At 40.8% G+C, this 26,139-nt stretch overlaps 1 protein-coding gene across 3 annotated transcripts; it reads right to left on the bottom strand.

Annotated features, from left to right (window-relative positions):
- Positions 1–25,886, bottom strand: LOC107859003 (vesicle transport protein GOT1). Of its 3 annotated transcripts, none has more exons than XM_047406637.1 (7): positions 25,817–25,886; positions 25,132–25,199; positions 24,742–24,833; positions 24,534–24,614; positions 24,299–24,396; positions 24,139–24,220; positions 1–310 (listed from the first exon to the last, which is right to left on the bottom strand). In XM_047406637.1, exons 2-7 carry the CDS (start codon positions 25,160–25,162, stop codon positions 272–274), a joined length of 423 nt encoding a protein of 140 aa, XP_047262593.1. In that variant the 5' UTR covers positions 25,163–25,199; positions 25,817–25,886; the 3' UTR covers positions 1–271. The 3 variants fall into 3 exon arrangements, with proteins under 3 accessions (XP_047262593.1, XP_016559335.2, XP_016559334.2); XM_016703849.2 differs by having other exon boundaries at positions 25,699–25,850; XM_016703848.2 differs by lacking the exon at positions 25,817–25,886 and adding an exon at positions 25,438–25,700.
- Between the last annotated feature and the right edge of the window lie 253 nt (positions 25,887–26,139).

Below are 26,139 nucleotides of genomic sequence, written 5' to 3'. Positions count from 1 at the left end.
TAATTGGTGAAGAACAATCACTAATGAAAACAAAAGAGTTATACCGGTAACTACGTACAAGGTATTTTTCTTGGACTAATTGTTTGTAGTTACAGAAAAGCCAAAGAAAGAACTGCATTAAGCATAGAAGGGCCGATATAACCAACTAGGAACAAACTATTATTACTACCATCATTCTTCTAGATATAAATCTCACACCACGGTGCTTTACAAATTCGTACAAGTGGGCTAGCTAATCAATCTCGCTTGCTGTGTATCTTTGAAAATGATACTATACAGGGACACGTTTTCCACGGTAGCGGTCAAAGAACTGCAGAGAGAAACAATAATCTCAGGCCAAAGGAACAAAACAGGAACCACTAGAATGCATAGTGTTTTAAGTTCGATTGAGTAATAATATATTCATACGACAGAAGAATTATATAAGAAAACTGCAATCATTCTTTCAAAGTTTATTATCTAATGCCGCTAAAGAGATACTTATTAATTTAATTGAGAAAAAACAATCATTTAATTTTATAACTTGAAGAATGTTTAATCTTCTTCCGAACTACTTCTATATGAAGATATTACATTGGGGTAGAAAGGTTGCTAACCATGGCAATAGGGGTACAGGTGAAAACTGAAGTTTGTAAAAATTGCGAAGAATTTTTCCTTCTGTGGGAATGTCTCAATGCAATACCTCAACTACTTCAAATAGATGCATGTGGAACAGAATGTCGGATAATTACTTCATGATTAGGCATCTAGAGACTTAATAATTCTCTATGATCCCTTCCTAGAGTAAGGCATGTCGAGACTCGATCACCTTAAAATCAGATATCTAACAACCAAATAGAAATTTTGATTAATTTATCAGGGCAGCAATAGAATGATACATAGAATAAAGCGTCACATAGAGTATACTCGATGAAAAGAGAGATACCCTATATGGCCTCCCAATTTCATTCAAGCCAAATTTAAAGAGATTGGCATATTCTGTAACTAGCGAAGTTCACAATAAATAGGGAACACTGTAATGCTATGGCACATGGACACATTTGAATATCTAGTACCAGTTCAGCCATCCTAGTCAGATTTGGTGTGACCTATATTTTCAGATTCGGAAATACGGATAGGAGTACGGGTATGATAAAGCGTTGGGTTTATTAAGAGACTCTGACCCTTTTGGCACTAGGCTTTACCCTATGTGTACCGAATTTTAATTTTTGTATCCAAGCCCTACAATATTTAGCATACCCTATTAACTCACTTTAAAGTTGGCTCACAGTTACCTGATCCATTTGCTAAACCCTACTGACTAGAAGAATCAATTTATGTTTTCTCATAGTCTCAGCAATGATATCGTCTTCTATATCCTAGATTTCCTGTCCAACCGAGGGACTCTTGAGCGCATCTCAATCTATGTCGACATAGTTTTCTTTCTTCTTGACCAATTATCTAATTAAAGTTTAACACTTACACAAGCTCAAATAATCTCAAATCTCTCTTCTTCTTTTTTTTTTTTTTTGAAACTGGTAACTTTACTCTATATATCCACAGGTATATTACAACCAAAAGTGTAGTTACCCTCCAAAAATTGTTACAACTTACATCATTTTCGAGCTAACTGGTGCCTATAAATAATCTAGCACATCAAAAATATCTTCTGTCTGTGCTAATACATCAAGTTTACACCAAAAATAAAAAATGCCTAGACAGCTCATTTTGATCTTCTGCAAGTTGTTCTGCACATTGCCAGAACATTTGCTGTTTCTTTCTCTCCAAATTGTCCACCATATACATGCTGGGACAATTTTCCATCTCTCCTCATCCTTTGAAGCATTACCGTCCCTGTTCCAACTACTTAGAACTCCCTTAATGCTCCCTGGTTTCACCCACCTACGCACCTGATCCCTTTCAGGCAAATGAACATTCTCCAGAGCTGATCTATCCCGTCCACGGGCAATGCAAAAAGAGATGGTTTATTGTCTCAGCTTGCTCTCCACATAATGAACACCTGGATGCCAATTGAAAGCCTCTTTTTTTAAGATTTTCGTGAGTCAAAACTGCTTCTTTAGTTAGTAACCATAAAAAACATTTTACTTTGCAAGGCACCTTAGGTTTCCAAATCATCTTCCACGGCCAGTTGATCTGCTGTCCTGCATACATATTAAGCTCCTTGTAGACTGATCTGACGGAGAACCGCCCTTGACTGTTTGTCTCCCATATCAGCAGATCTTTCTCATCAGTGAGATTAGTGAAGGAAGCTAAAGAACTCAGAAATTGTGCCACTTTGTCAATTTCCCAATGATGCAAGTGTCTTAGTGCCAAATTCCACCCTTGTCCAGTCCACATTGTAGCCACAGTGGCTAGTTTTTGTTGGCTTAAATTAAACAGCTCAAGATGCAATTGTTTCATGGTAGAGTCACCATTCCACTTATCTTCCCAGAATGAGGTCTTTTGCCCATTGCCCACCTTCACTCTTGTTCTGTGGTATAAGATAGGCCAGCAATTCCTAATTGCCCTCCACATGATGCAGTTACATGGAGTGCTTATCACCTTTGTCATCCACCTATCTCCCATATCATATTTTACTGTGATGACATCCCCCCAAAGCATGCCTTCCTCATTAGCAAACTTCCAAAGCCACTTCATCATAAGACTTTGATTTTGCTTTCTCAAATTTCTAATTCCCAAACCTCCTGCTTTCTTGTTCACAATCAATTCCTCCCATTTAACTGAGACTTCTTCTTGTATTCGCTTTCTTGCCACAAAAAGTTCCTTCTGAGGGCATCAATGCTTTTAGCTACACTGGCTGGCATTGGGAATACCGACATCATATAGAAAGGTATTGCATCCAACACACTCTTCAATCTACCTCCTCAAGACAAGTATCGACTCTTCCAATGTGAACTGCTTTTCACATTTCTCCAGAACCCCATTCCCCCATTCCATTCCAGATACCTTTTGATTTACTCTTGGCACCTAAAGGCATGCCTAGGTAAGTTGTAGGGAACTCACCTACTCTGCCTCTCAGTTTTGTAGTCAACAACTCTTATCTCAGCAACTGTATTAATAGGATAAATGAAGTTGTTTCCCCAATTAATATGGAGACCTGATACTGCCTCGAAAATGATAAATATGACTATGAGAATCAAAACTTGATCTACTTCTGCATCACAAAACACCAATGTATCATCTGCATATTGGAGGTGAGTTATCTCCAAGTTGTCCCTGATCAATCCCTTCCCTTTTACGGTGTTGATCAGACTACTCATCCCCTCCATAGCTAATATGAATAGAAATGAGGATAATGGGTCCCCCTGCCTCAAGCCTCTCTGCGAAGGAAAAATCCACATGGAGATCTGTTAATCAAGATTGAGAACCTTAAAGTGCCAATGCAATGTTTGATCCAGCTTATCCATCTCCTTCCAAATTCCACTTTTTACCAATATCCAAAGCAGAAAGTTCCAGTTCAGAAAGTCATAAGCTTTCTGAATATCTAACTTGCAAACTATCCTTGGCTTGTTACTTCTCTGTCTCGCCTGCATTGGCTATCAACACAGCATCCATGATGTGTCTCCCCTTAATGAATGTCATTTGTTGCCTATCCACTAGGCCATGTATCACTTTCTTGAGCCGCTTTGCGAAAAGCTTGGCTATGATCTTGTAGACTCGCCTAATAACACTAATGGGTCTTAAGTCTTTTAGTTCATCAGCACCCACCTTCTTTGGAATTAGAGCCACAAAAGTTACATTTAGACTCTTTTCAAAGAAGCTTCTTTCATGAAAATTCTAGATAGCTGCTACTAAATTAACACTGATAACATCCCAACATTGTTTGAAAAACTCCATAGTAAAGCAATAAGGTCAGGGGCCTTATCTCCCACACATGCCTTGATGTTTTCCAAAATCTCATGAGCATCAAAAGGAACCTCTAGGATGGATTTTCCACTTCACTGATCTTAGGACAGAGTGTCATTTCCAATTGAGGTCTCCAATCTTCTGTCTCTGCATATAAATTTTTGTAAAAGGATATTACTTCTTTCTTAATATCTTCAGGATTTTCGATCACCTCTCCTATTTTCAACCTATCAATTGTATTTACTCTTCTGTGTGCATTGGTTGTTTTGTGAAAGAAACTGGTATTTTTGACCCCTTCTTTTAGCCAGGTGGCCCTAGACCTCTTGTCTCCAAAATATTTCTTTTCTTCTAGCAATTTCTTCAAATTCTTTGGTCAAAGACATTCTGGAGGCAACTTCTTCCTCCCAAAGGATCCTGTGTTCCTGTAAATCCTCTAATTATGCTTGTTGAGCAAGTACACTCTGGTTTTGAATGCCCAAATTTCCTGGAGCTGCCTTGCTCCATTCCTTTAATTTGATCTTCAAAGCCTTCATCTTAGAAACAAGGACAATCTGGACGGTCATTGTTACTTTAACTCTCCTCATTAAATTCCTGTTGCGCTCGAACCATTCATACCATGTTTCAGCTCCTGAATGACATTTAATAATCTCGAATGACTTAATCCAGCATCGTAGTAAATGCTATTTTCCCCTGCTTTGAGTAACCTTTTGATGTCATAGTACCACGGCTTTCCATCTGGTTCTTCATCTACATGGAAACAGTATGCATGTTAATCGTGTATCTCCACCTTGATGGGAACGATGTAATTCTTATCTGGGTGCTGAATCATTGAAGATAGTGCTACCCGGGCATCGGCAAACTCATTTTGAATTCAAGGGATGTGTTTGAACTCAATCTTTGTGAATTTTTTACTCAGCTCCTTAATATATTGCACATAAGGAAGGATTTTGACATTCTTGGTGGTCCATTCTCCTTGTACCTGATGAAAGCCTCAAATTTTGTCATGCTATTCGTGCAAGGAAACCTAATCTTCGCTGAGATTGGGTAATGTTGACCTGTTTCTAAAACTAAAACTGCTCCAATTCCGACTCCTTTAAAGTTCAATGCTCCATCAAAGAACATTCTCCATCCATCATACGGCTATGAGATATCTTCTCCCGCAAACAATTCAGCATATGGAAAGTAGGTCTTGAGCAGCTTGTAATCTTGAGCTTGTAATCTTGATCCACTGGATTTTCCACGAGGTGATCAGCTAAAGCTTGTCCATTAACGGCTTTTTGTGTCACGTACACAATATCAAACTCGCTCAAAAAATCTGCCATTTCGCCAATTTTCCAATAGGCATTGGCTTCTGAAAGATATGCTTGAGCGGGTCCATTCTTGAAATCAAGTATGTGGTATACGCAGATAGGTAGTGCCTCAACTTTTGTGCAACCCAAGTCAATACGCAACAGGTCCGCTCCAACAGTGTGTACCTTACTTTATACGGTGTGAACTTCTTACTCAGGTAGTAAATAGCTTGTTCTTTTCTTCCTGTTTCATCATGCTGCCCTAACACACATCCAAATGCATTATCCATAACAGATAGATATAACAGCAACGGCTTCTTGGGCTCTGGTGGAACCAATACTAGTGGGTTGGACAAGTACTCTTTGATTTTATCGAAAGCCTTCTGACATTCTTCAGTCCATCCAGTGGTGACATCTTTCTTCAATAACTTGAATATTGGTTCACAAATTATCGTGGATTGGGCTATGAACTGACTGATGTAATTGAGTCTTCCCAAGAAACTCATTACGTCCTTTTTGGTCTTAGGAGGTGGTAAGTCTTGGATCGCCTTTATCTTGGATGGATCCAACTCTATACCTCTCCTACTAACAATGAATCCCAATAACTTTCCCGCAAGAACTCCAAAGGCCCATTTGGCTAGATTCAACTTTAGGTCGTACCTTCGCAACCTTTCAAAAAATTTTCGTAAATCACCCAGGTGATCCGAACTCTTTTTAGAATTGATAAAGACATCATCCAAGTACACCTCGATCTCTTTGTGAATCATATCATGAAAAAGAGTAGTCATGGCCCTCATGTAAGTTGCACCGGCATTCTTGAGTTCAAATGGCATTACCCTATAACAGTATACTCCCCACGGAGTGATAAAGGCTGTCTTCTCCACATCATCTTCATCCATTAAGTTTTGATGATATCCCGCAAAACAATCAACAAATGACTGCAACTCATGTTTTGCACAATTATCAATGAGAATATGAATGTTTGGGAGAGGAAAATCATCTTTTAGACTAGCCTTGTTAAGATCCCAATAACCTACACATATTCACATTTTCCCGTCCTTCTTCAGCACTGGCACAATGTTGACCAACCATGTGGAGTAATTTGTGACCCTCACGCATTAGCTTCTATTTGTTTGGTCACCTCCTCCTTGATTCTTAAACTCAAATTGGGTTTGAATTTCCTAGTCTTTTCCTTTACTGGCGAACATAGAGGGTTAATTGGCAGTCGATGTGAAACGATATCAGTGCTCAAACTAGGCATGTCGTCGTAAGACCAAGCAAACACATCGATGTATTACTTGAGCAGGCTTATCAATTCTTGCTTCCTTTCAACCTCCAAGTGTATGCTGGCTAGCGTTTCCTTCACCGTTCTTCATCACCCAAATTAATGACTTCAGTTTCGTCCATATTAAGCTTCTTTTGTCTCTTAAGTTGCTCAATTTCTTCCGGTAGGTTTTCAAGTATCATGCTTTCAGCGTACTCCTAATAGTCTTGCTCATCGCTCGTATTTGCTCAACGGATTCGTTACATGTCATAATCATGGAACGATGATTTTTACTAATATTTGTGTTGAAAGATATAAAAAGTGAGTAAAGTAAATAGATATTAAAAATAGGAAATTAAGTTTTGAAAATAGGGACTTTTATGAATAGGAAAGCACTGGGCTTTGGCAAGAGGCGACTAGCAAAAAGAGCTTCGACATGATTCAAGCCTTAATTGATCATGCAAAAATAATTTTAAAAGCGACTACAATTCCACACTGATACGGGAATTCCTAGCTCAAGACCTTTCACACGAAGCCACGCACGTGACTTGCAACGAATCCAAGCCTTGTTCACATCCTTGGTCGTGTGAGGCCCTTGTGAGCCCATCTAAGGGCCTATACTTATTAAAGTGTGAAGAGGCCCACCAAAGCACCCCAAACCCGCCCACTTAATGCCAAGGGTGTCTTGGTCTTTTGTCCCTCCTTTGTAATTGACTAGATAAGCCATGTGTTAGGGCTAGTCCTCTTTAGTTCATTCATATTATTGACGACAACAAACACTTGTAATATTTTGTGACTTCTCTTTCTCATTTGGAGAGTCCAAAATCAAAACTCACTAGTAAAGTAATACTAGTGTTGTATCTTGGCTGGAATCTAAGATCTTGGGGGTTCTTTGAGTTCCTCTTGGTCTAAGTAAGAACTTGGTGTTGATATTCATTAGTCTTAGGGTCCTTTCTCATTGTTAGGGTTCTTAGATCATTGAATATTGTATGTCAAGTTTCTCCCTCTTTTTTTTTTGTAATCTTGTTAACATTGTGTTGTTGAATCTAAAAGTCTTGTGAAGCCGCGTGGGGCTCTTTCGATTCACTAGCATTATTGTCTTTGTTGTTCTTGTTGATAAACTCATTTTTTTTCTAGTTCAAACAAGCGTTGCAAGCCTAGTGAAGCCGTGTGTGGCCATTTTTGATTCACTAGCACTTTGTTGTTCTTCTTATTGTTCTTGTGTTGGTTGGAATCTCTTGATACACACTTAGTCTTGTATCATTGGTATCAAAGCTCAAGGCTTGGCCTTGTTCTTACAAAACCAATCTTGGGGAGCTCTTACCAAAAGTGTGTTCTTGAACATTTTGGTCGAAAGTTGGTTGTAGATCTACAAAGGTTTTACTTGTTTAGTTTGTTTCTTGTGTTGGTTTCTTTCTCATCAATACAAAAGGGTCTAAATCTGAAGTTGAGCTTAAGAAAAAGTGACTTCTTGTTGTGAAAACTTGAGGTTGGTCGTGTGGTGACTTGTGTTGGACGTTGGAGTGCCCATTGTGGTGTATTGTTGTTTTGTTCTTGAAGGTGTTGATGTTGTGTTCATCTTAAAAGTTTCTCTTCATCCTATGTCTTAAAAGAGAAATAGATCCAAAAAAGTTGTAAGACAAAATTGAAAAGTTGTTTGTGAGAAGACTTGCCAACATCACTTTTCTAGACTTAACCACTTTTCCTTAAAACAAGGAACCTTGTCTTGTGGAACTAGTAAAGTCAAACGTCACCTTTTGAGCTTGAAAAATTGAAAAAGTAACAAAACTATATGTTTCCCTCCAATAACAAGCCATCCATTGCAAAGTGATATAAAAGGGCTAAGACTTCAAGTTGATGATCAAACGTGTGGACCCGTGACCAATACCACACCGCCATGTCACCCTAAACATTGTTCATGACGTTAATTAAGCTCAAATTTGGATTTTCTAGTTTCTAATTATTGACTCTTAGTTTCCTTTAAATTGATTCGAGAACTAATTAACAAGCTAGTACATTCCTACTAGGTTGTCAATTAGTCCTTTGAAGCCTTATGTTCGTGTCAACTTTGTTTGTGTGCTTTTGTCGTTTGAATACGTTGTAACTTTTGGCTCTAGTCCGACAAGAATTCTTTTGAGTTTCAAACAAGAATCCATTCCAGGCAAGAGCATACTCATACCTTAAGGATTCATGGGTTACTAGCCAATCTACAACACTTGTGGAGCTTGAGTGTGAGTGAACCAAGAGAGTGTGAGTGAGGAGAGGGGTTTTAAATTAACTTGTTTGTTGCTTGTATAGGTGATACCTTGACAATGGAGGGAACCACGTCTCAAACCGTGGATTCTAATGGAACAGAGAATATGAGGGTCACTCTTGAGGTTATGACCCGAACTCTTAAAAGGTTGAGTACAGAAGTGGGAGCCATAAGGGGAGAAGTGACGACTATTAGTGGGAGGTTAGAACAAGTGGAGAGTCAAAGGAACTCTCACCCTACTACTCGACATGTTTCGTCAAGTGGACATGATAGAAATTCCTCCGCCACCGTTACTCCCGAAACATGGCCACAATTGCCAAATCCTTCACTAGCTCCACTAAATGCCGCAAGTCAAACCACTCATAACCCCCTAAACCGAGACTCCAATAGACCAACCCATTCCCAAACTCTTTAAGTTCCGCAAGAGGGACTTGGCCGTCCAATAACTCCACTAAATCCAAACCCTCCCTTCCAAGCTCCACTAAACCAAAGACCACCACCTCCACAAAATCCAATCCCTCCAAATCAAGTTCCAACGTCCCGTCCACTTTGAGGAATATGGTAGAGAGGATTATGAAGGGTATGGAGCCTTTGACGTGCTTACATGAGGGAGGAGGAGATGAGAGGGGGACGTGTGGATCCAAGAAGATACCGAGGGTATGGAGAAAGGGGAAACCGACACCAAGAGAGAGACGTAGGCATCAATACCATCAAATTGAGCATACCTATTTTAAGGGTAAAAGTGACCCCGAGGTGTATCTTGCTTGGGAGTCTGCGTGTGATAAAGTGTTTCAAGTGAATGATATCTCGGAAGAGAAGAAGAGTTGTTATGCCATAGCTCATTTTGAAGGCTATGCTAACACTTGGTGGGAATACGTCAAGCGGTTCGGCAACGAGTTGGTAGAAGGGCAACCACCACCATGGTTTCGGTTGAGGTACCTAATGAAGCAACGGTATTTTCCCGAAAGTTATCCTCATGAGTTGCTTGCTAGATTGTACAATTTGCGACAAGGGAATCGAAGTGTTATGGCATACTATGATGAGTTTAAGCTTGATCATTGGGGAGAACAAATTGGCCATGACATCATTCGGATCAAGTGTGGGTTGAACAAAGGGATCTCCACTCATTTGACACTTCACAAATTTGATATCATTGAAGGTATTTTTCAAGCGGCTCTTGAGATTGAAAGGGAACTTAAAGAGAGGTCGTCGTTCAAAGCAAAGGGACCATCAACCTCGGGTTGGCCGAAGAGCAAGGATATGGTTCAATCCCCTTCGGGTTTGCCCAAAAACAAGGACCAACCCGCCACTACAAGGCTGCCCGAGGCCAAAACCGTCCACAAAATTCCTCCGAGGCAAGAAACTCACAAGTATCCTAATCCTAAAGAGTTCCAATGCTTCAAGTGCCAAGGTTGGGGGTATAAAGCCAATGAATGTCCTAATTGACGCAATGTAATCCTACGGGAAGCTAGATTGTATTTCCTTGGGAAAGAAGTGGGCATTGAGGGTGATGAGAGTGAGGCCGAGCCTCAAGATGGAGAGACGGTCGAGAGGGAGCCACATGATGATGATGATGATTGTGAGGATGCTTATCCGCAAGAAGGGGAGTGCGTGGTTCCAAACTTTGTAGTGAGGCGTGCCATGATTAGTAAGGCGATAGATAATCCTAGCCAACGGGAGAATCTATTCCATACTAAATGTCTTGTGAAGGGAAATGTGTGCACTATGGTGATAGATAGTGGAAGTTGTGCGAATGTGGTTAGTGTTACAATGGTGACCTTCTTGAAATTGCCGACTACACCTTACACTAGTCCTTACAAGTTGCAATGGTTGAATGAATGCAGCGAGTTGAAGGTCACAAGGCAATGTGTGATACGTTTTAAGGTAGCCAACTACCATGACGAGGTGCTTTGTGACGTGATACCAATGCAAGCTTGTAACTTTTTGTTAGGAAGGCCTTGGCAATACGATAGGTCGACCAAACATGATGGAAGGTCCGATCGGTATACACTTGAGAAGGATGGCCGAAAGGTCGCTCTTCATCCATTATCGCCTTCCCAAGTGAATGAATTACACCAAAAGATGCGGGAATTGAGGGAAAAGAGAAAGAAGGCCGAGAGTGAGGGGAAAGAAGGGGAATCCGAGAGTGAGGGAGTAACGCAAGCCGAGGGATCCCTAAATTCTACGGGGCACGGGAGCATGGTGATGATGGCTAGGAGGAAGGAACTATTTGTGGATCATGACGAGGACACTCTGATGCTCCTCTTGGCTCATTGTTTCAATACTAACCCGCCAACGTTTCCATTTCTCCTCCTATTTCTCATGTTTTGTAGGATTACGAGGATGTCTTCCCAAAGGAATTGCCGAAAGGATTGCCCCCACTCCGGGGCATTGAGCACCAAATTGATTTTGTGTCGGGCTCACAATTGCCTAACAAACCGGCTTATAAAAGTAACACGATGGATACCAAGGAATTGCAACGCCAAGTTGAGGAACTTCTCAACAAAGGATACATCAAGGAGAGTATGAGCCCTTGTGCGATCCCGGTGCTACTAGTTCCCAAGAAAGACGGGACTTAACGTATGTGCGTTGATTGCCGAGCCATCAACAAAATAATGTGAAATATCGTCACCCTATTCCTAGGCTAGATGATATGCTTGATGAATTGAGTGGTTCGTGTTTGTTTTCTAAAATTGATTTGAGGAGTGGCTATCACCAAATCCGTATGCAATCGGGTGATGAATGGAAAACCGCCTTCAAGACCAAATTCGGTCTCTATGAATGGATGATTATGCCATTCGGCCTAACAAACGCTCCAAGTACTTTCACGAGGCTAATGAATCATGTGATGAAGCCATTTATCAGAAAGTTTATTGTTGTTTACTTTGATGATGTCTTGGTGTATAATAAGTCCTTAGATAAGCATATAAAGCATTTACAATGTGTGTTTGATGTCCTCCGAAAGGAGAAGTTATATGCTAATCTAGAAAAGTGTTCTTTTGGTGTCCATGAGGTTGTATTTATTGGGTTTGTGGTGAGCTCAAGAGGGGTCGAAATTGATGAACCTAAGATTGACGCCATTAAAAATTGGCCAACTCCTAAAACCGTGGGTGAAATGAGAAGCTTCCACGGGTTGGCTAGTTTTATAGACGTTTTGTCAAAGGATTTAGCACCATGCCGCCCCCTTGACCGAAGTGATTAAAAAGGATCGGCCTTTCAAGTGGGGAGATGAACAAGTTAAGGCCTTCGAGGACTTGAAAGCTATGCTCATCTCAGCCCCTTTGCTACAATTGCCGAATTTTGGCAAGACTTTTGAGGTCGAATGTGATGCTAGCAAAGTCGGCATAGGCACGGTTTTAATGCAAGAATTGAAACCTATTTTCTACTTTAGCGAAAAGCTCAAAGGAGCAATTCTAAACTACTCTACATACGATTTAGAGTTGTATGCCTTGATTTGAGCCTTGGCCACTTGGCAACATTATTTGTGGCCTAAAGAATTCGTGATCCGAACGGATCATGAATCCTTGAAGCATCTACGGGCACAAGACAAGCTTAACCGGCGGCATGCCAAATGGATTGAATTTCTTGAAACTTTCCCTTATGTTATTCATTACAAGAAGGGTAAAGACAATGTGGTTGCCAATGCTTTGTCCCGAAAACATGTGCTTGGGTCTACTTTGTCAACTTAGATAGGGTTTAAAAGCCTCAAGTCTTTATATCCCGAGGACCGTCACTTTGCTCCTATCTATAAGGAAAGTGAAGAGTTGGGTAGGGATAGGTGGGTTACGGATAGGGGTTCCCATCCCTAAACCAAATTTGATGGATACTTGTTTAAGGGTAGACAATTGTGCGTTCCCTCAAGTTCGTGAAGAGAATTGTTTGTGAGGAAAGCACACAATGGCGGTCTAATGGGCCATTTTAGGGTCAAGAAGACCCTCGAAATTTTGGAAGAACAATTTTATTGGCCTAGAATGCACAGGGATGTGGAAGGAGCCAAGTCACGGCTCCAACCCCACAGGTTGTACACCCCATTGTATACCCCTTGACATATCAATATGGACTTTATGTTGGGATTGCCGAGGACTAGAAGGGGGCGGGATAGTATTTTTGTCGTGATGGATCAGTTTTCCAAGATGGCTCACTTTATTCCTTGTTCTAAATATGATGATGCGCCTAGTGTAGCCTCTTTGTTTGTTGATAATGTTGTGAAACTTCATGGTGTTCCAAGGACTATAGTGAGTGATAGGGATTCTAAATTCCTAAGCCACTTTTGGAAGTCCATGTGGGGTAGGCTCGGTACTAAGTTGTTTTCGACTTCATGCCACCCACAAACCGATGGCCAAACGAAAGTAGTAAATAGGACCTTCGGGTCTATGCTACGATCCATGGATAAGGGAAAAATGACTTCTTCGGAGGAACACTTACCGTTGATTGAGTTTGCTTACATGGATAAAGGAAAAATGACTTCTTGGGAGGAGCACTTACCGTTGATTGAGTTTGCTTATAATCGTGTTATACACTCAAGCACAAGAATGACACCTTTTGAGGGTGTATACGGCATCAACCCCCTCACCCCTTTGGATTTAACCCCTTGGCCAAGTGATCTTGTGATAAGCTTAGATGGAAGCAAACGGGCCGAGGCCATGAAGAAGCTACAAGAGAAGGTGAGGTTGAGGTTGGAGAAGAAAAACCAAGAAGTTGCAAGTCGAGCCAACAAAGAAAGAAGAAAGCTCATTCTTGAATCGGGAGATTGGGTGTGGGTGCACCTGAGGAAGGATCGATTCCCGTCTCAAAGGAATGCTAAGTTGATGCCGCGGGGTGATGGCCCATTCCAAGTACTAGAAAGGATCAACGACAACGCCTACAAGATTGATCTACCCCCGGAATATCAAATGTACAACACTTTCAACGTGTGTGACCTCTCTCGGGTGGAAACGGTGGAAGATGGAAATGATCCAAATTTGAGGACAAATTTCCTTCAACATGGAGACGGTGATATAGGAATTCCTAGCTCGAGACCTTTCACACGAAACCAAGCACGTGAGTTGCAACAACTCTAAGCCTTGTTCACATCCTTGGCCGTGCGAGGCCCTTGTGAGCCCATCTAAGGGCCTATACTTATTAAAGTGTGAAGAGGCCCACCAAAGCACCCCAAACCCGCCCATTTAATGCCAAGGGTGTCTTGGTCTTTTGTCCCTCCTTTGTAATTGACTAGATAAGCCATGTGTTAGGGCTAGTCCTCTTTAGTTCATTCATATTATTGAAGACAACAAACACTTGTAATATTTTGTGACTTCTCTTTCTCATTTAAAGAGTCCAAAACCGAAACTCACTAGTAGAGTAATACTAGTGTTGTATCTTGGCTAGAAACTAGGATCTTGGGGGTTCTTTGAGTTCCTCTTGGTCTAAGTAAAGCTTGGTGTTGATATTCATTAGTATTAGGGTTCTTTCTCATTGTTAGGGTTCTTAGATCATTGAATATTGTATGTCAAGTTTATCTCTTTTTTTGTAATCTTGTAAACATTGTGTTGTTGAATCTAAAAGTCTAGTGAAACGTGTGGGGCTCTTTCGATTCACTAGCATTATTGTCTTTGTTGTTCTTGTTGATAAACTCGTTTTGTTTTCTAGTTCAAACAAGTGTTGCAAGCCTAGTGAAGCCGTGTGTGGCCATTTTCGATTCCCTAGCACTTTGTTATTCTTCTTGTTGTTCTTGTGTTGGTTGGAATCTCTTGATACACACTTAGTCTTGTATCACACACTACCAAGACTTCTGTCGAAATAGGGATGGGCTGGTCGTCCAATTCAACAAAACTTCTCTAGGTTCAACATCACGGATAATGAGCTTCTTGAAATCCATCACTGGTTCTCCTTCAATCACGGCCATCCTCATCAACTGCCTATTCTAAAGCTGGGACTTGGCCAGGTACAAACACAGTCACTCCCGATCCTTCACTGTGGACTCCTCCAGAAGCGAGCTTATATACAAGCCCCGTGGTACCTCTCTGATGTTTCAATTGGATTTAGCTCGATTATACCATTGGCTTTTGGCCCTAGTCCTGTCTTGGATTGATACCCAGCATCTCCGACGCAACCATCTTTGTAGCAATTGACATTTTCACTTCTATTGGCTCTGTCTTCTCATCGATCCTTGCAGCTTGCATGATCTCCATAGTATGGAAAATGGCTCCATCTAACTCCTCGTAACTGGAACTGAATTGATAGAATAGATAGGATGACTGAGCTCCCATGGACAGTAACTTCTGCGCAACCCCACTCAAACTTTACATACTGATGGAGAGTGGAAGGAACAGCTCTCGCCATGTGGACTCACGGCCTTCCCAGCAATAGGTTGTAACTAGACAATACATCCATCACTTGAAATAAGATGGGAAATTCAGTTGGTCCTATCAGCAATGTCAGGTAGATTTCTCCGATGACACTCCTTTGCGATCCATCAAAGGCTCGGACCTTCACCCGACTCTCCCTTATATCTTCTATGTTTACACCCAAATCCCTTAAAGTGGAGAACGGACAAATCTTACAACCCAAACCACCGTCGATCAAAACCTTATTCATGATCTTGTCATGATATCTGACTGCAATATGAAGTGTTTTGTTGTGTGCAACCCATTCTGACGGTAGCTCATCATCATGGAAAGAAACCTTATTCGCCTCTACCATTCGTCCGATTGCTACAGCCAAGTCTCGCTTGTGATCTCCTTCGGTATGCTAACTCCACATAACACTTCCATTAAAACATTTCCATGGGCTTCAAAGCTCATAAGCAAGGACATAATGGATATGTGAGTCGGCGTCTTCTTTAGAAGCTCTTCTACTGAATAATCCTTGGGTTGCATCTTCTTCCAAAATTCTACGGCTTCGGCATCAATAATATTCCTTATTGGGTTTTGCTCTTTTCCGGGAACTCCTCGATTCAGATCTTTTGGAGCGTAACACCTTCCCGGCTTGGTCATCCCCTGAGCCGCGGCAACGTCTATTATTTTGCCCTTGGCTTCAGCTCGGTAATCCCCCTCCCTATGGCTATTGTGGTTACTATGACTGTTGACAGTTACGTCTGAACAGTTAGAGGCTCCCTCAACTGAACTGTGACAAAAGGTTCTAATGGGGATGTTGTGGCGACTTCTTCTACGTTCCATGCGGGCATAATAGCTTCCTCCAAGTCATACTCTTCCTCAAAATTAATCATGTTGACTTCTCAATTTCCATGATTTGGCAAAGGGTTATTGTTCACATTTGGAGCCGACGCGATGCATTTGATGATTATTCCCTCCCTGATTAGAGACTCAATCTGATTCTTCAAACCATAACACTCTTCCGTGTCATACCCCTGAACTCCTGAGTGATAAGTGCATCGCTTGTTGCCATCGAAGTTCCGAGAGGTTGGGTAAGGGGTTTTTCCTTCGATCGAATGTAACAATCCTGCTGCCGACAATATTTCAAACAGCTGGCCCAACGGTTCAGCAATTGGTGTGTAGGTAAGGATATTTCTGGCTTCGAGATTTGGACGTGGTCTTGGTGCATAAGTTGGTCTATTTTGGTGAGCTAGAGCTTGGACAGTGGCATGTGGTTTTTGTGGATTTTGGTATGCTGGAGCTCGAGGTAGGTTGTAATGTGGAGTGAGTATTGTACACTAGAACATGTGCAACAATATGGGCGTTGTTAGGGTAAAGGTAGGAAGAATTTCCAGGTTGGTAGTATGGTGTGATGGCTGAGACATCTTCTCTCTTCTTTTTACAACCACCAATGGAACCAGACTGTATGGCCTTACTTGCGACTTGCAGTGCAACCATAGACTGGATCTTTCTAGACTTGACGCCTTCTTTTATGAAATCTCCCATCTTGACCAATTCTGCAAACTTTTGGCCAATCATTGACATCATCTTATCAAAATAAACACCCTCCCGAGCTCAGATAAAATACTTGGAGAGCTCACTTTCGTCCAGTGGAGGCTGGATCCTAGCAACCTCAGTCCTCCAACGCCCCATGCATATTCTTGAAATGATTCTGATGGCTTCTTCTGTATGTTAGCCAATGAGAACATGTCTGAGGTGATCTCAGTGTTAAACCTGAAGCGGCTCATGAAGTCTTCATCCATTTCCCGCCAGTCACGCCACTTACGAGGATCTTGTCGGGTGTACCAAGTCAAAGTTTCTCCTGACAAACTCCGGATGAACGGCTTCATTAAAGTTTCTCCAGACAAACTCCGGATGAACGGCTTTATTCTTAACTTCTCATTCCTTCCTACACCGATCAACTTGTCGCGATAGGCCCTTAGATGTGTATGTGGTCACCTTTTCCATCAAACACATCAAACTTCAGTGGTTTGTACCCAACTGGCATGTCGATGTCTGGATGAATGCACAAGTCAGCATAGTCCAAGCTTTCAGTTCCTCTGGCGACTGGCATATTTCTAAATGTCCTATTTAGACTTTCAACCTGAGATACTATCGACCCTTGCTCATTCAATTGGACATCCTTCCCTAATCTCGCATATCGATCAACCTCATATGGAACTTCAGCAGCTGCAGATGTTGTGAAAGTAGGAGCCTCAATAGCATATACCGGTGGCACAGGTTTCTCGTAGGCGTCGTGTGCCTCAGGTATGTGTTGCATTGTTGGATGAACCGGAATGGTAAAGTTCTGAGTAGGAAATGAAAAATCAGGTGCAGCCTTGAAGGTGGGTTGAGAAGCAAGTGGAGCTTGAGCATATAAAGATGGATTTGTTGGGTTAGCGAGAACAACTAGGTGATTCAACATTTGGAGCCTAGAATTGAGCAGAAAACGTAGCCACTGTCAGCTTGGTCAAATCCCGCACTTGACGTGGTTCTTCTTTCGGGATTTCGATTTCTTGTGCCATGTTAGCCATTTGTTCATCATTCTGGGTGTCTAACAACCTTTGAAAGCTTTTGGCGTCGTCCACTAGTATCATTGCGGCCTTGTCCTTGTTAGTCATTTTGCCTTTGGACCGAAGGCTGTATTGGGATTCCGCCAGTCGATGCAAATCAACTTTCTTTCTTGGGGGATTAATAAACGAAAAGAAAGGAAAAAAAAAAAAAAAAGGAAAACCATGTTAGTTTGGGAGATATCAAAAATTTAACAATTATGTAGCATATATATACGTCAAGTTGGCAACATCCAAAAACGCGTCCTAATATAGAGCCTCTTTTCGCCAGAGGTGGGCCTATGTTGCCGCCTATGTTACAATCAGTTGGATGATAAATGATCCATTTAAACAAATTTGGATTTGAGAATAAGTCACACTTTCATTAAACAAAGGGCTTCAAGAGGTTACATCAAAATATAGCAATGGAAGCGTAGAAAGAAAGTACATGAATGTCCGCAAGGACATACAACGGGGTTGGCCATGCGGCTTTTTAGGGAATGTGTAAAATACAACAAGAAAAGAAAATCTAGGGCCAAGTAGCATCATCATCCTCATCTCTATCCGCATCAAGATATGATCTTGGATGGTATTCTGGGGATCCATCAGGGTCATGCTCAGGTGCTAAGTATATATCCATCACTCCTCCATTTTCGGGATCATAAATGTTGGAAGCAATTTCTGAGCCTTCCTGGGGTCTTCTTCCATCTATTCCTCTAGGTATTCCTCAAGGTCCTCCTCAATCATTGGAATTAGATAATCGACTGATCTGGGACTATCTAATCATAATGGGTGCGGTGAGAACCATGTGGGGAAACACCTCTTTCCTGACCCATTTGACCCACTGAGTGTCCGTGAATCCTCGAAACTCATCTGCACTTGGTCGAGCTATGTGGCTCACAGTGGTGCACCACGCATAATACTCTGGTGTGCACCACTTTTCTTCTTCCATGTTCAGCATAACCATGTAGTCCCATTCTGTCTGCAAGTTCATCACTCGTGCTGTCGGAATCAAGACACCATAACTGTCTTCGTACAATACTATGACTGACCAAAGCGGGATATCCTGGATGACACCAAACTGTCTAAGGACTCGCAGCGGCGCATACGGCTAGATGCCTCGTAACCCAATCAACTCAATAAAGTATAAATGCCTGGTCCTGACGAAGGCCAACCCCGCCATCTAAGAATACTTTCATTGGATGGCTTTTCCGGTAAGAATGGTCAAAAACCTGCGCCAGTCTTTTTCTCCGATCGGTGCAATCCAATACCTTAAACGATCTTTGTGGCTTTGAATTTTGTTGCGTGCATCAACTGTATAATCCATCTGCAGAAGGCGGACAATAGAAGTGTTCTATCGCCCAAATTTGTAGTAACAGGTTGCAGCCCCTAAAGAAGTCATGCCCTCTAGAGACGGCGGATAATGACCCAAATACCTCGGAAAGGATCATGTGTGCCAAGGTGAGACTCTGTGGCTCCGCAAAGATAATCATTACTATCGGCAGAATATTGATGTCAACACCGCGATATCTCATTGGGAACGATCGTTCCCAAGAAAGCCAAGATGAAAACCCTCGGCCGCATATGCACCCATTGTCTGCGGGTACAAATAAACTCATTTTGATACTCATCATAACAATCCAAACGGTCATACCTTTTGAAAAGGTAATTCAGCTTTACCTTCCCGTCCTCCATATTCTATACCGATGAAAAGATATCCAACCCTAAAAGCCTTAGGAAATCCTCTTTTCTCACGAATGATGGGAGCACCGGAAGCTTCTCTCTAAGCGACAGCTCAGCGAAGTCACTAACTTCCTCCAGGATAGGGGTGATTTCGAAATCCAAAAACCTGAAGGTCACTATGGTCGGGTCCCAAAATTCCATCAATAGCGAAATGAGGGTTTTATTGACAAAAGGGTGGTTTCCAGTTTTGGGTGAACAGACGCAAGCCACATACAAATTTGTGTTCCTTATTTTTTTGAAAACACTACTTGTTGCTACTTTATCACTTGCATTTTCCTATAGTGTCTTTGGTCGTACACAATTCACACACTGTGGTTCACACAAGGTGTCTTACACTCCTCCAAACCTTCTTTGGATTCTTTAATTTCAGAGTCGGTGCAATTAGGTTAGTGCGCCTTCTCGCAGCTATTTAGTCCTACTCTCAAACATTTACGAAAAAATCTTACTCTAGAAATAGGTCATTTTGCATACACCTTAGGCGAGCTGTTCCAAGGCATCGTCATCGCAATTAGAAAACCACCCCTTTGTCAAAGGTTACAAACCTAACGACATGTTTTTATGTGAAGATTTGTGTGAACGGTCCAAACTAAAACACACGATAGATTTGGGATGGATTCATACCCTTTCATTTTCCTTTCAGATAAATATTAATCCAAATCTACCGAACATCCAAATGGTCATCTCAGCCCCTGACAGCCTGCGGAACTAGTGGAGAAATATTTGTGTGGCGCATTGTGCGGAGGTTCGAGAACACTTAAGTGCTCTGTTATTGCTAATGAGGGTCCGAGCCAATAAAACCCTCATTACGCTATTAATGGAATTTTGGGACCCGACCACGGTGACCTTCACGTTTTTGGATTTCGAAATCACCCCTACCCTGGAGGAAGTTAGTGACTTCACTGAGCTGCCGCTTAGAGGGAAGCTGGCGGTGCTCCCATCATCCGTGAGAAAAGAGGATTTCCTAAGGCTTTTAGGGTTGGATATCGTTTCATCGCTAAGGAACGTGGAGGACGGGAAGGTAAAGTTGGATTACCTTTTCAAAACGTATGGTTGTCTGGAGAGTTATGATGAGTATCAGAATGAGTTTGTTTGTACCCGCAGACAATGGGTGCATATGCGACCGAGGGTCTTCGTCTTGGCTTTCTTGAGAACCATGATCTTCCCAATGAGAGATCGTTATGTTGACACCAATATTCTGCCGATAGTAATGGATATCTTCGCGGAGCCATAGAGACACCTTGGTACACGTGATCCTTGTCGAGGTATTTGGGTCATTATCCGGCTGCTCTAGAGGGCATTTCTTTGGGGGCTGCAACCTATTACTACAAATTTGGGCAACAGAAAACTTCTATCGTCCACCTTCCGCAGATGGATTATACAGTCGATACACGCAACAAAATTCAAAGCCACGAAAATCGTTTAAGGTATTGGATTGAGCCGACCGGAGAAAAAGAGTAGCGCAGGTTTTTGATCAATCTTACCGGGAATGCCATCAAATGGAAGTATTCTTGGATGGCAGGGATTACTACAAATTTGGGCAACAGAAAACTTCTATCGTCCACCTTCCGCAGATGGATTATACAGTCGATACACGCAACAAAATTCAAAGCCACGAAAATCGTTTAAGGTATTGGATTGAGCCGACCGGAGAAAAAGAGTAGCGCAGGTTTTTGATCAATCTTACCGGGAATGCCATCAAATGGAAGTATTCTTGGATGGCAGGGTTGGCCTTCGTTCGGACCGGGCATTTATACTTTATTAAATTGATTGGGCTACGAGACATCCAACCGTATGCGCCTCTGCGAGTCCTCAGACAGTTTGGTGTCATCCAGGATATCCCGCTTTGGTCAGTCATGGTACTACATGAGGACAATTATGGTTCCCTGATTCCGAAGCACGAGTGATGAACTTGCAGACAAAATGAGACTACATGGTTATGTTGAACATGGAAGGACAAAAGTGGTGCACGCCAGAGTATTATGCGTGGCACACCACCGTGAGCCATATAGCTCAACCAAGTGCGGATGAGTTTTGAGGATTAACAGACACTCAATGGGTTAAATGGGTCAAGGATGAGGTGCTTCCCCGCATATATCTCACCACACACATGTATGATCAAATAGTCCCAGGATCAGTCGATTACCAGATTCCAGTGATTAAGGAGGATCCTAAGGAAGACCCAAAGGAATGGATGGAAGAAGACCCCAGGAAGGCTCAGAAATTGGTTCCAACAATTATGATCCCGAAAATACAGGAGCGATGGATATAGACTTAGCACCTGAGCATGACCCCGATGGATCGCCAGAATACCACCCAAGATCATATTTTTATGCGGGTAGAGATGAGGATGATGATGTTACTTGGCCCTAGATTTCCTTTTCTTGTTTGTATTTTACACATTCCCTAAAAAGCCGCATGGCCAACCCCATTGTATGTCCTTGCGGACATTCATGTACTTTCTTTCTAAGCTTTCATTGTTATATTTTGACATAACCTCTTGAAGCCCTTTGTTTAATGAAAGTCTTATTTATTCTCAAATCCAAATGTGTTTAAATGAATCGTTTATCATCCAACTGATTGCAATGTAGGTCTACCTCTGGAGAAAAGAGGTTCTATATTAGGACGCGTTTTTGGATGTCGCTAACTTGGCGTATATATGTGCTACATACTTGTTGAATTTTCGATATCTCCCAAACTAACATGGTTTTCCTTTTCTTTTTCTTTTTTCTCTTTTCGTTTATTAATCCCAAAAAAATAAAGTTGATTTGTATCAACTCGCAATCTGGCAGAATCCCAATACAACCTTCGGTCCAAAGGCAAAATGACTAACAAGGACAAGGCCGCAATGATACTAGTGGATGACGCCGAAAGCTCTCAAAAGTTGTCAGACAAGCAGAACGGTAAACAGATGGCTAACATGGCACAAGAAATCGAAATACCGAAAGAAGAACCACATCAAGTTCGGGATTTGACCAAGCTGACAGTGGCTACCTTTTTCGCTCAATTCCAGGCTTCAAATGTTGAATCACCCCTAGTTGTTCTCGCTAACCCAACAAATCCATCTTCATATGCTCAAGCCCCACTTGCTTCTTAACCCACCTTCAGGGCTGCACCTAACTTTTCATTTCCTACTCAGAACTTTACCATTCCGGTTCATCCAACAATGCAGCACATACCTGAGGCACACGGCGCCTACGAGAAACCTGTGCCACCGGTATATGCTACTGAGGCTCCTACTTTCACAACATCTGCAGCTGTTAAAGTTCCATATGAGGTTGATCGGTATGCGGGATTAGGGAAGGATTTCCAATCGAATGAGCAACGGTCGATAGAATCTTAGCTTGATAGTCTAAAAAGGGCATTTAGAAATATGCAAGTCGCCAGAGGAACTGAAAGCTTGGACTATAATAACTTGTGCATTCACCTAGACATCGACATGCCAGTTGGGTACAAACCACCGAAGTTTGATGTGTTTAATGGAAAAGGTGACCCACACGTACATCTACGGGCCTATTGCGACAAGTTGGTCGGCGTAGGAAGGAATGAGAAGTTTGAGGTGATTATTCAATTTTGATGGATTTGTTTGAGTCACAAAGAGGAGGTAGGCAGGAGGAGGAGAGAAAACATTAAAGGGCACATACTAAGGTAAGAAGTACTCTGGGGCTCTTTGACTAAAAGCATTATCCTACGAGAATACCAGGAGAGCTAATAAGGAAATCAATATGAAGATTAATCAGAAAAATTGACCCCTAACACGCATTGGTATTCACAATATTATGAAACACAATAATCTACATTGAGCGTTGTTGCGTCTATAGTAACTGTTGGACTACTATGTAAAAGTTTAAGCAATGCCGGCTTAAGGGGGAAGCGGCTAAAGCCATGGCTTTAGCCCCCCCCCCCCCCCAAATTAAAGGCCCCAGCCCATATTTTCATTGGTATTTAATATTATACATTATATATATTATAAGATAAGCATCATTTTTTAAATTAAAAAAAACAAGATTTATGCTCGTCTTTTATGTATTTAATAGATTTTATTTAGAAACCAATATATGTTACACAAATAAACACTTCATCTGTCTCAATTTATGTGTCATTTTTCGCTTTCCCACAGTTAATTTGACTATTTTTTGAAACTAAATAAGATTAGATCAATAGATATTCACTATATAATAATACTACTGACAAATGAATAGTCAATATACGTACAAAATTGCCCGTATATCATCACTACACAACAAAAAGGAAAGAGATCAAATAAACATAATATATAATTTTATTAATTAAATTTAAGGGCTCTTGTTAAAGTTGGTTTTAGGCCGTAAATTCCGTTGAGCCGCCCCTAAGTTTAGGAAATGCCATTAGAATAACCACATGGTGGGTTTGTGATAGAGGACACACACTAAAAGAACAATAAAAGAAAGAAACAAATATAGCAAAATAGAATAGTGGAGCAATGCTTTGAATTTTTGAGTGGCACAAGCAACCGTGAATCTTAAAGCAATTTCTAGTGACTTGGGAGAAAAACTTAGCATTTGATTCTTTTCCTTCTACGATCCTTGTGATTATCATACAGACTAGTCATAATATAAACAAAAGACAGGCACTTAAGACTACTTAAAGATTTTTCTAGGTAAAATCTAAGGATGATTTCCTACTCCATAAATCAGCCATTGGTTCCTTCTACCACAATCATATCATTGTTCAACCAATTTATTATGTTAGGAACGGCCGAAAACACACAACAGAAGTAAGAAACTGCTTTCTTAAAAACTATATGATTCCCCCGAACCGAAAGAAATGAAAGAAAAGCTATGAATGATACAGCCAAACATACCGTTCTGATATAGGGCTGCTGGAAGATCCAACCTAGAACAGGTATCTTTTGCAGAAAAACTGCCAATGTTGGCCAGAAACCACTGCCCAAAACTATACATCAGCACCCAATTGCAACTAAAGGATTATTAAGGCAGCTAAGGAACCATGTAACAATTTACCTGAAAAGTACAACAAATCCATATGCCTCAAGAATCATACCCAATATAGGCCAACCAATAATAACCAACAAAAAGCCAAGACCAAATGCTATTGTTCCCTGTGCAAAAAAAGGAAAGATACACATTTTAAATAACATAAATACAAATGATGTAACACTAAACCAACAGCTCTAGAGAGAAAGGAGGAATTGTTGAGGTGAACGGGGAAGGAAAGAAAGCCCAAAAGCAACTAAACCTTGAAATTACTACGTTTACTGAAGAACTGCAGTGATGACTTGAGACCAATGGTCAGTGCCACACCCGAGAAGAAGAGGATCTGATTCAGTTAAATAACATTATGTCAACTGGCAGGCAGGAGTCGGAAAACAAAGGGGTAAATAACAAGGTCAGAGAAAACATATGAGTTATGATATGTAATGATAATGGAAAGACAATGTACTTACATTTCCCATGGCAATTAGTCCCTTGTCAAAGAAAAATATGATCCCCAAGAATGAGAAAAACACACCAAATCCCGTCAATCCTAGCCCTATCTCTGTTTCAACAAGCAGCCCAAGCTTAGCAGACATAACGTAATCCTACCATCTCAATAGCTAGGTCTTAATTAAGGAGAGCAAATAACGTATTGGTAAAACAATGACAGAACGCAGACACCTGCACCTCGAAAAAAAGAGATTGTTTCGCTCCAATTGATTGGAACACTAAGCTACAAGCATAACATGCAATTTCTAAAGTAGTTTACGACAATTAGGTCAAACTAGTTGTTACAACATGAAATTCCCAAATCAGTTGACCACAGTTAAGTAATAACAACTTAGGTCCAACGGACTTACTTTTGCGGTCATTCATTTCGAAGGACAACATTTTCGCAGCTTCAATTCAATCCAAACACAATTGAACCCTACAACACAGAAATCCATCATAAATACAATCAATTCTCACTCATAAACAAAGAAAGCACATATGCCACATAGACAAAATGAACTCACACTACAATAAACACAAAGCAAAACTCAAAATCAAACAAGTTACTAGAAACAGATAGAAATATAAAATTCAATCTAAAATTTCATAAATTTACAAACTCACTGGTCGATTAGGGATCATTTTATCAATAATATACATGTTAAATTACACACCTAATTCAGCGAACCAGTATGTAGGTGAAATCTACAAAGCTATTGCATAGGGTTTTCCACTCGATTTGATCGAAATTTATACGAATAATAATGAAAAATACAAGTAGATTTTTATTGAATTAACACGAGGAATATTAGTATATGAAAGTGAGGTCAATTGAAGTTAGGGTTTGTAAATTATGGTACAGTAAATCATATTCAGCTAAGCTTCATTCCTAAAAGATTCAAACACAAAATACAGAGATTATTTTACCAACGAACCTGAGAAATGAAGAAACAAAAGTGAACTTTGCACAACTTTTTAAAAAGATAAATGATTTTTGGAAAGGATGAATTACTAATTTAGATGTCAGATAAAAAATGAAATGATGGAAATTACTTTTCTTAAAAAAATAAATGTTGTTATTTTATTCATTTACTAGTAAAATTGTTCACGCTTAGCGCAATTACTAATGACTAAAAATATTTAATAATTTTATTAAATATAATATAGATAAAAGAGGTATTTACAAAACATATATATACACATGTATGAGAAAAGACAGCTTTTCTCCTGAACTATACTCTCAACTCACTTTAACACTTAAACTTTAATTTTCATTTATTTACCTTCTTTGACATCTTTAAATTGTATTATTTTCACCCCTCAAACTGACGTAAAATTAAAAAAAAATGCATTCTTTAATTTAAAAATAGATATGG

This window comes from Capsicum annuum, chromosome 2 (assembly GCF_002878395.1).
Source record: "Capsicum annuum cultivar UCD-10X-F1 chromosome 2, UCD10Xv1.1, whole genome shotgun sequence".
NCBI classification, from domain to species: domain Eukaryota; kingdom Viridiplantae; phylum Streptophyta; class Magnoliopsida; order Solanales; family Solanaceae; genus Capsicum; species Capsicum annuum.
This window is presented reverse-complemented; position numbering and strand designations above follow the sequence as displayed.